The sequence below is a fragment of the Octopus bimaculoides genome, chromosome 20, assembly GCF_046866305.1.
Source record: "Octopus bimaculoides isolate indiv1 chromosome 20, ASM4686630v1, whole genome shotgun sequence".
NCBI lineage: Eukaryota > Metazoa > Mollusca > Cephalopoda > Octopoda > Octopodidae > Octopus > Octopus bimaculoides.
In genome coordinates this window covers 25912165-25922348 of record NC_142947.1, presented here as the reverse complement: position 1 = coordinate 25922348, position 10184 = coordinate 25912165, and the positions used below count along the sequence as shown (strand labels likewise).

Here is a 10184-nt window from a genome sequence, read left to right as displayed (position 1 = left end):
ACTACCACAACGACACCTTACAGCTTCCTGCGATTAACACCTACCTTCCGTCTCTCACTTAGACCGCTACAATTTGTATACGTTCGGTCAAGTCTATTCTCGCATGTGATGTCATGCCTCTCGCCACAACACATACACACATACAAACATACATACATACATACATACATACATACATACATACATACAATAGCACTAAATACTGAATGACAGAAATGAAAGTGATGTTGTAAGCTTAAGGATTACCAAATTAATGCATATACATGTGTTTTATTTCTTGCAAATTATATAAGTTTCAAAACTATATTATCTATGGATATATATTTTAAACATATAAATCATCATACAAAACTAAATTCCACTGTAATTGTCATGTGACTTGTCTACACAACTGGTTGGCACGCCGCTTCGCCTCTGTTGTTTTGATGCAGTTCCTACAACCATATAGAGGGTATAGTGATAAACGAAAACACAACAGGGAGAACACGTAATATAAAGAGTCTAGGGAGGTTGATTAGTTTTAACATTGTAAGTGAATTTAATGTTTATTTAAGAGTCCTTTTGATTTGTTTTCCATGAGAGTAACCTGAGATATTACTTATGTTAGTTATAGTTGGATCTTTTTTAAAACGGGGGCCACATTTTTCATTAACGAAACACTTTGAAACTTGGATCACTGGTAGAATGTGTCATATAAAACATCTTTTTCTCTTAGTCTTCTTAAAAAAAAAAAGAAATCCATAAATTATTCCATGTTAAAGTTGTCGTATTTCTGTAATTTCAACCAATCACTGACGTCCATTCAGCCGATATACATTAAGTGCCGACTACATAAACAAACGATTCTGAAACAATTAACCCTAACCCTAACCCTAACTCTAACCCTAACCCTAACCCTAGGGTTAGAGTTAGGGTTAGGGTTAGGGTTTGGGTTAAAGCAAATTTAAAATGAAAAAAGCAAATAAAACGAAGAATCGTTTGTTTATGTAGTCGGCACTTAATGTATATCGGCTGAATGGACGTCAGTAATTGGTTGAAATTATCGAAATAAGACAATTTTTTACATGAAATAAATTCGAATACAAAAATATTTTTCTGTTCTATAACACAAAATAGATAAGTATACGAAGTTTGAAAGTCTTTCGGTACCAAAAGCACTACGTAAAACATTAATGAAAAATGTGGCCCCCGTTTTAAAAAAGATCCTTATAGTCTTTCATTATTTAAAATCATATGATTTTTGCTAAAAAAAATCAACAATAACACTAACAACTACAAACAGACATCTTTCGCATCGTAAAAGGAAATGAAATATTTTCTTCTTCTTCCGCTTAGAATTTAGTTGTGAGTCCGTTGTCGTTATTTACTCTTGGCGCAGGTTCTTCAGAGATTTCCCAATGCAACTCATCTTCAAATAATTCATCAGGTTCATTCCATATTGGAATCTTTAAGATTAGACCTGTTAAAGTAAATATAGAATAAAAAAATAGAGGGCTAATATGACAAATGGAGCAGAGCATTAGGTATCTGAACAGTTGTTGTTGTTGGTGATGTAGTGGGCGCATCAATGTATGTGGGTGTGCGTGTGTGCGTGTGTGTTGTGTGTGGTGTGTGTGTGTGTGTGTGTGTGTGTGTGTGTGTCTGTGTATGGTGTGCATGTGTGTGCGTGCGTGCATGTGTGCGTGTACAGTGGCTGGCTGGTTGAGTGTGAATTGATTAATCACTCAGTTTACAAGTAACGAGCCATATGAACTCATCTTCACAGTATTGCGTACTTTATTTAATTCAAGTGACACCACTTTGACACTATCAGCATATTTCAATATGTATATATATATATATATATATATATATATATATATATATATATATATATATATACATGTGTGTATTATGTATGTATGTATGTATGTATGTATGCGTGTATATATGATGTATGATATATATATATATATATATATATATATATATATATATGTGTGTGTGTGTGTGTGTGTGTGTGTGTGTATATATATATATATGTGGGAGAATTTACGAAAAAAACACAACAGACGAAGACAGGTGGTGTAAACAACAAATGGATGTATTAGTATAACGCTCGGGAACAGAGAAAGTCTTTAACGTTTCGAGCCTACGCTCTTCCACAGAAAGGAACACAGAAAGAAACAAGGAGAGAAAAAAATATAAATGTAGTGGTCGGTGATCTATCATGGTGAATGCCGGACAGAAGGATCACACAGGAGAACTAAGAAAAAGGGGAGATAACAAAGAAGTGGTGATCCCAAGACGAGAAGTTGCGTGTGTGTGAGAGAATGCTGGTGATCTTAACGTATGCATGCGTGTATGTAGGTGTGAAGGTGTGAAAATGTGGGAATGGGAATTGGTCAGTGCTGGTGTGTGCGTGGTGGTGTGTTGTGAAGTGATGTGTTGTGTGATATGGTGTAGCGTGGAGTAATGTGAGGGTGTTGGGAGGTGGGGGAGGCGAGGTGGGGAAAGCATGGGTGGGGTGTGGGTGAGGCTGAGGGTGGGGGTAGAGGTAGGGGTATGTGGGTAGACAGAGGTTGGGGGTGGGTGTAAGTGATGGGATGGGGTGGGATTGGCTTATGTGGGAGGGTTGACGATTAAGGGGGAAAATATATATATACATACACACACACACACACACATATATATATATATATATATATATATATATAGGAAAATGAAAAAAAGCCAGAATGCTGAACTGGAAGCATAATTTAATAAAGATTTTTTCTAACCGGTTTTCATTGCGAGGAAGCAAATTATCAAGAAGAAGGAGAATGAAAATGTCTTTTTTACAAAGAAGTACAAAATGAAGAAAATAATATATAAAACAATAATATATAAAAAAAATAAATATACCCATACATTATATTGTCTTTGAGCTTTTGTAGTTCAATAGTTGTTCATGTATAAATTGGTAGGAAAAATAAGGATGCATGAAGGTTGAGAGTTTTGTTAGGTTTAAAAAAAGGGTTAAAAGTTTGTGTTAAGCAGGAAATGTGGTGTCAAAACAGGAAGTGTGTGTAAGGGGAGACAAGTGTTTTTAGTTAGAATTATGAACTCTTTTTTTCCAAACAGGAAGTTTGTGTCTGTTCATAGAGGAATAAGGTCACTGAGGGGTGTGTGTGTTAAGAAATGGTTGGAATTTCTCTATGAAAAGATTCTCCTTGTTGATTCTTTCTTGTGTGGAGATTCTGTCTTTACATTGATAGAAAGGGAATATAATGAATTTAGGGTCTTTGTTTCTGGCGCAAGAGTCTATGTGGCCACTGAGTGGAATTTGGCGGTATTGAGGAAGGTTTATTTGTTCCTGATGGACAGCTACTCTTCTACGTAATGGGAGACTCGTCTGTCCGATATAGAAGTTTTGGCAACCTGCGCAAGTAAGGACATAAATGAGGTTACCTGAGGAACAAGAGAAATTGGTTTTAATTTTAAACTTTGTTCCTCGTTTGAAGGTAAATTCAGAGCCTTCAAGTAGGTAGGGGCAGGTGCCACAATTAGGGCGTGCACATTTTTGAACTGATGGGGGTGGAAGAGGTGTATGTAGTTTGGAATTGGTTAATAATGTTTTCAAAGATTTGTGTTGCCTTTTGCATTTAAGGACTTTGTGTGTATTAATGATATTGTTCATTTTCGGGTCTGTGGTGAGTAAGGGGAGGTTTTGTTTAATTGTGGTGAATGCTTCGATGTTATTGGGGTTATGGGTGGAGATGTATGGAAGTATATATATATATATATATATATATATATATATATATGAATATATATTGGGTCATACAATAAATAAGGTGTTATTTTTCAATTCCATGGACTAAAAGTCAGAGGGGGCAGGTTTAACTACCTGCACTAATTTACTATAAAAGCAGGTAGTAATTTTACCTTGTCCTAATTCTTAGTGCAAGTTTTGAAGAGTTTAGTTCGATTTTAGCAGTTATTTCTCCAAAGCTATAATGGAAGTGACAAAGGATCATATTCGGCATATTTTGTTTTATGAGTTCAATAAAGGCAACACCGCAACTGAAAGTACGAGGAATATTAATATAGTATATGGGAATCGGACAATAAGCGTAAGCCAGAGGAACTAGCAGAGCAGCTTGGATTTGATCATTCAAACATCTATCGATACCTGCAAATTGGGTTCCTCACAAACTTTCCGAGCCTAATTGCGCGCAGAGAGTGAATGTGTGCTCTTCTTTGCTGTCACGTCTTACGAATGAACCTTTTTTGTACCGAATAGTGACTGGTGATGAGAAATGGATTCTCTAGAAAAAATGTCAAGCGCCGAAGACAGTGGGTAGGGAAAGGAGAAACACCGGCACTCACGGCTAGAGAACGTCTCCACACACGTAAGGTGCTGTAATCTGTTTGGTAGATTATGAAATGTTTAGTCCACTTTGAACTTTTAAACGCAAACCGGACGATAACAAAGGAGTTGTACTGCGAGCAGCTTGAGCGGCTTAAGTCAGTGTTAGAAGGAAAATGATCAACTTTGGTTTCATGACAAAAGGTGTTCTTCCATCAGGATAATACTCAGCCACATACAGCGAGGATGGTATTCCAGAGGCTGGAGTAGTTTGAATGGGAAACGATGCCCCACCTGCAATGTGATTATCATTTATTCTGCAGTCTTCAAAATCATTTGGACGGAAAATGTTTGAATTCTGTAGACGAGCTCAGAACAGTATTGGAGTAGTATTTTTCGTCTCGGACAAGTGAATTTTGGAAGAGAGCCCTTGAAAATCTACCAGATAGATGGGGGAACTTTGTAGAAAATGATGCAGAGTATATTTTAGATTAAAAAAGAACTTTGTTTATCTTAATTTTGAAAAATATAAGAAGTAAAAAAAAAAACGCATTATTTATGGGATGACCCAGTATATATATATATATATATATATATATATATATATATATATATATATATATATATATATATATATATATATATATATTCGCTGCTTTCTTCCAAGGAATCTAATGTTCTTAGCGTAGCTTTTCCTTGGGGCTGGCTAGATTGGAGCAATCTCGCGTATAACCAGCCGAAATTGCAAAGATAATCTGGAACTCGATTGAGGATAGAAAACTCCGAATAGCCCGTCCTTGTTTCGTCTGTCAGGATGTTTTGTTGTCCATTTTTTATATCACCTAACTGTCTGGTTGTTTTGCGTTCTTGTCCCATTTTTGTATTTTTTATATATAAAACATATAGCGGCACTTTAGTCTCTTATATGTAAGTGCACTTTAGTCTCTTATATGTAAGTATCTAAATTTTGTACGACTCTATTATTCTTGCTTTTCTTTCATTTTTTCCTTCTTTCTTTCAGCCATTTCACGCTTTCTTCGTTCATTCCACTCTTCGGTCTTTCGTTCCCTCTCTCTCACATTTTCTAGCCTTCTCTTCATGCTCACTTTCCCTCCTCTTTCACTTCACTGTGTCCCTTTCATTTTTTCTCGCCCCCTCCTTAATTCTTCTATCCCTCTGCTTCTACCTCTCTCTCTTCTTTCCCCACGTGACCTCTGTTCGGCCAAGTCTGACCTTTCTTTTTTGGTTCGACTACCAATCCGTGCAACATCTATATTCCTCCCTGTGCCTGTCAAATAGTATGTCCCTGCCGTAAGGCTTTACTTCCACACACGCCAGCTTAATTTAATTCGTCCTTAGTCGAAAGGCACCAGTTGTTATGTCCTGTTATTTGCATTTATATTTGTGTAACATTCTCTGTTTCTTTCCGTCCTTGTTTTCGTATACATTCGCTGCTTTCTTCCCGGGAATTTAATGCTCTTAGCATAGCTGTTCCTTGGGGCTGGCCACATTGGAGCAATCTCGAGTATAACCAGCCGAAATTGCAAAGATAATCTGGAACTCGACTGAGGAAAGAAAACTCCGAATAACCCGTCCTTGTTTTCTTTGTATCGTCAGTCAGGATGTCTTGTTGTCCCTTTTTTATATTACCTGTCTGGATGTTTTGCGTTCTTATCCCATTTTTGTATTTTATATATATGCATATATATATGGATGTTCAATTTGTAGGAAAGATCCAAAGGAACAATCACAAGTTAGTCAGATATCACATAAATGTCCTAGGAATTAGTGATTACATTGCGTGGAAGTTAATTCCTGGGAGTAGCGCGACGTGTTTTGGAGAATATAAGAATAATGGAAAATGGGGACAAACGCTCAAGATGTTATTTAAATCATATATAACACCATATCACCAACATATGTTTCGATAGATGCATTAAAATAAATCCGAGTGGATGAATAATGTGGAACTATGCATCAATCTTATCAGGGAGGATATAAGAATACAGGATTTCTGTTAAGTGCTCTTGATATGAAAAATGTCTAAACCTTAAAGGTATTTAGTGATTCAATTAGAGCGATTATACATTAGAGAGTAAAAGTAGGAAAAACCATATCATAAAAATCATAGTAGAGATACATCCATAATATAAATCATACTATATTAATAAATAAATACATAGAGTATAACTATGATTATTTAAAAAGATTTGAGAGATCTTACGATCGTTTTATGAATATACTATCTTTCGAAATGAAATGCAGAGTTGATAACCATTATTAGGAAATCAGAGAAAAGGATGAAATTTAATGTATGATAAAGGTGTTGTTAAAAAAGTTATTTGTATAGATGTGTATTGGTATAAATTTGGGCTAAAAATTTTGAAAAATAATATAAATCCATGGTAAAATCTTTCGTAGATAGAAGTCCCATAATTTCTTTTCTCTTCAGTATGTAATCCATAATGTTTTACTAACCACAAGGGGCGAACATTAAGGGTCAATACAAAGTGGGGACACCAACGGATAAAAATGAAAGAATTATATGAAATGAAGTCGTTCATCTCCAAATCTGGGCTACTCCATTTATCTTGTTTTACTTATAACTTTTAAAAATGTCTTTATTATGATCGTTAATTACGTCTTTAAGACTCACCACCGTTGGCAGACACCTGGTGTTAATAGGTTTGCGCCAGTGCAACACATTGATTTCATATTCTTTCAGTCCCACTGTGTATATTGTGTCCACTATTATACACTTATAGTGTGGGAGCACCTCTTTACAGTCTGCAGTGGCTACTTCTATTCGTTTCGTCCAACTGTTCACCTTTTTTAACAATTTGCCATTCTGTGCACTGTAAAGCACTTTGCTCTTTTTCTTCACAGATTGGGAGCTGGGGAATTTGGGGCTCCTGTATGCTTCTGTTCATTTTGTTAATGTCAGGTGAGGCAGAGCGATGTTTGGTGTCTGCAAGGGAGGGGTGGATGAAGTGGGTTCGGGTGAGAGTTGGGTGTGTGTGGGATGGGGGTCCTCGTTCAGTTTGTATCTTTTTTCTCCTCTTTCTGCACTTCCTTTCAATAATTTCTCATTCGTCCTTGGTTATGTTCCCTTCTTCTTCCTCTGTACTTCCGTCGACCTTCTCTGTTGGTGAAGCTGTGGTTTCTTTTACGGACACTGTCGCTTCTTGATGAGGTAGAGGGCAGTCCACTCTAATGTGACCTTTTTTTTTTTACCACGTTTGTAACACCGAGGGTTCCTGCCCTCCACACTAACCTTGATCGCTATGGTTTCCACCAATTCTTAGAGGTTCTCCGCAGTTGCTTGAATCACCATATTCAGAGTCTACTCCTGCCAATTCTTGTTAGCAGTGTTAGTGGCTTGGAGGACTGCTATCTTATCCTTCATGCCCAGCAATATCACTGCCACCAGCTAGGCCACATTTATCTCCGGGGGTATATCTTCTACCCTCACTCTGGGAGCACGCCTTCCAAGGTATATGGATAGAAGAATTACCTCATATGTTTTCAAGAGGGTCGCCGAGTGTCGCCTGGTTGTTGCATCATCCCGGAGCCGCACCTCTACCATTCTGAATTTTCTCCCTCTGGCCAGGTTGGAAATTTCCTGCCAGATAGGGTTTAGCGCCTTTTCAATTTCTCCGTTCGTCATTAGGCCTATTCTCTGGGCTTTGACAAGATAAGTTCTGTAAGTTATCATTCTGTTCTTTGTCTCTTGTAATACTTCTTGGGGAGGGGACAACTTTACATCTTGCCCTGCTCTACGAAGCAGATTCTTGTAATTGTCCAGCTTTTCCATGTTCACTTCTTTGTGGCTTTTGGCCGCCCGCCACCGCAAAATTCATTATTCCTGCTTGTCTATCTCAAAAATTGCTTGGAGTAATTCGTCCCCGGACGAACTCATCTTTTCCAATTCCATTTTTGTTTAAAAAAACAAAACAATGTGTTACCCACTTCAACCAAGGGGGAACACGTCAATAAAACTGCCGTAAGGCTGCAAAGACCAGCGTCGAACGACGCAACACTTAACACAATTAATTCACTTTACTGACCTTTGTAATAACACACAAAAGCGTTCAGTGTGTAATCCATAAGTGTAAAGTTTTCTTTATTACATTTTTTATCACAGGACGGGGAGAGGCTGTTTGGGGCTCCTGTGCGCTTGTGTCGGTGGGGTGTGGAGAGGGTTGGTGTTTGTAGGGGAGGATGGGGCAGAGTGGGTGTGAGTGGGAGTCGGGTGGGTTTAGTATGGGGGTCAACATTCACAGGGTGTGCCATTTTTCTCTTCTTTTTCGACCAGGCTTTTCCCATTCATTTCCTTCGTTGTTCACCTCTTCTTCCTTGGCAATTGTATTGTCTTTCACCGGCGCTGAAGGTGCAGCTTCCTCCCTGCTTACGGGCTGTTCTTTGGTCTTCACGGTCGCCGGAGGACAGTCCGCTCTAATGTGACCTTTCAGGCCACATCGTAGCATCGCGGTGTTCTGCCCTCCACTGACCCTGAGTGTCATATCTTCTAAGGTGGTGATCTCCACTATGCTTTAGAAGTCTCCCGGGGCCGTCTTGATTATCATTACCAGGCTCTGCCATTGCCAGTTCTTGTGCGCCGTTCTTGTGGCTTGGAAGACCGCTATTTTTCTTTGTTGCCCAGCAGTACGGCAGCTACTAGCCATGCTACATCAATCTCAGGAGGTATATCTTCTACCCTATTCCTGGAAGCACGACTCCCAAGGTACAAGGGTAGAATTACCCCTTCTTCCGTCTTGCCGAGTGTTGCCGAGTGTAGCCTGGCAGTAGCTACCTCACGGAACCGTACCTCCACCGTTCTAAACTTCTTTCTTCTGGCAAGGTAAGAAATCCCTTACCAGATTGGTCTCAAAGCTTTTTCGACTTGCACGGTCGACATAATTTCTATTTTCTTTTTTTCCACAGAGTATGTCCTGTATTCTCTCTTTGTTCTCTCTTTGGTTGCTTTTAAAACTTCTTTGGGAGGGGACACGAGGAATGTTCTTATATTTGCTTAGTTCCTATAATTCAAGTTCGTTGCTGTGGCTCTTGGCAACGGCCGCAAAATTTCTTTTCTCCCCCTCCTTCTGTTCCTCCATTACATTCACAAACCTCAGTAGTTCCTCCTCGGAGGACGTAAGCTCCGGGTGAGCGGGTGGTGGTGGATGATATTTTCATACTCTATCCTTAACAGCAGTGCTACTTCCTTCGAAGAAGGAGGAAAGCGTTAAGAAACTGCAGTAAGACAATAAAATAAAGTGTTTAAAAAACACGAAACCAACAATAATCAACAAATTTCGACTTACTTTTGAAAAATGACTTCAACTTAATCTATAATTAAATCAATTAGTTATATATTAGAAGAGTACAGGGTCAAGTTTCAAGAGGACAAATTCTAGGCACCTATCTAAGGAATAATCTATATTATTTGAACATGTGTATAATCTAAAATAATTCAATTTTAACTTTCTATTTTCTAACAACAATCCTAATATTTTATTATGATACCATAATATGAAATACAAGATGTTAATGTGAATCTTATCTTAATGATCTCTTATAGTGTTTAAACGTTTTATAAAACCTGTCTACATGTGGATAGTGCATCCGATTGGCAATTAAATTATTTTGTTTATATAATAATATGTATAGCGATTCTTTTGTACATAGACGGCAGACAGAAGATTTGTGGGTATATGGTGCAGCTGAGTCAATAATTGACCTGGATAATTCATAGTTAACATTTTTTTCTGTTTGCGTTTATGTCCATATGCAGCCAATGAAGTAGTGTTATTCGCAATATTCAGTTTAAATGAATGCATATGTGCTAAAAATC

The 10184-nt window shown here is 37.9% G+C and overlaps 1 protein-coding gene across 3 annotated transcripts in view; it reads right to left on the bottom strand.

Annotated features, from left to right (window-relative positions):
• Window positions 1-250: 250 nt before the first annotated feature.
• Window positions 251-10184, bottom strand: part of LOC106868020 (ammonium transporter Rh type B) — an 81510-nt gene continuing 71576 nt past the window's right edge. Inside the window, exons 10-11 of one of the 3 annotated variants that reach the window (XR_016237621.1) lie at window positions 1271-1459; window positions 251-434 (exon numbers count right to left, since the gene is read on the bottom strand). Coding sequence is in view for 2 of the 3 variants with exons in the window: in XM_089338245.1 (XP_089194371.1) it covers window positions 1332-1459 (128 nt within the window). In the remaining variant the exon portion in view is untranslated. Of the gene's footprint in view, window positions 1460-10184 lie in introns of all 3 variants that reach the window. The other 2 variants (XM_089338245.1, XM_089338246.1) reach the window with 2 other exon arrangements.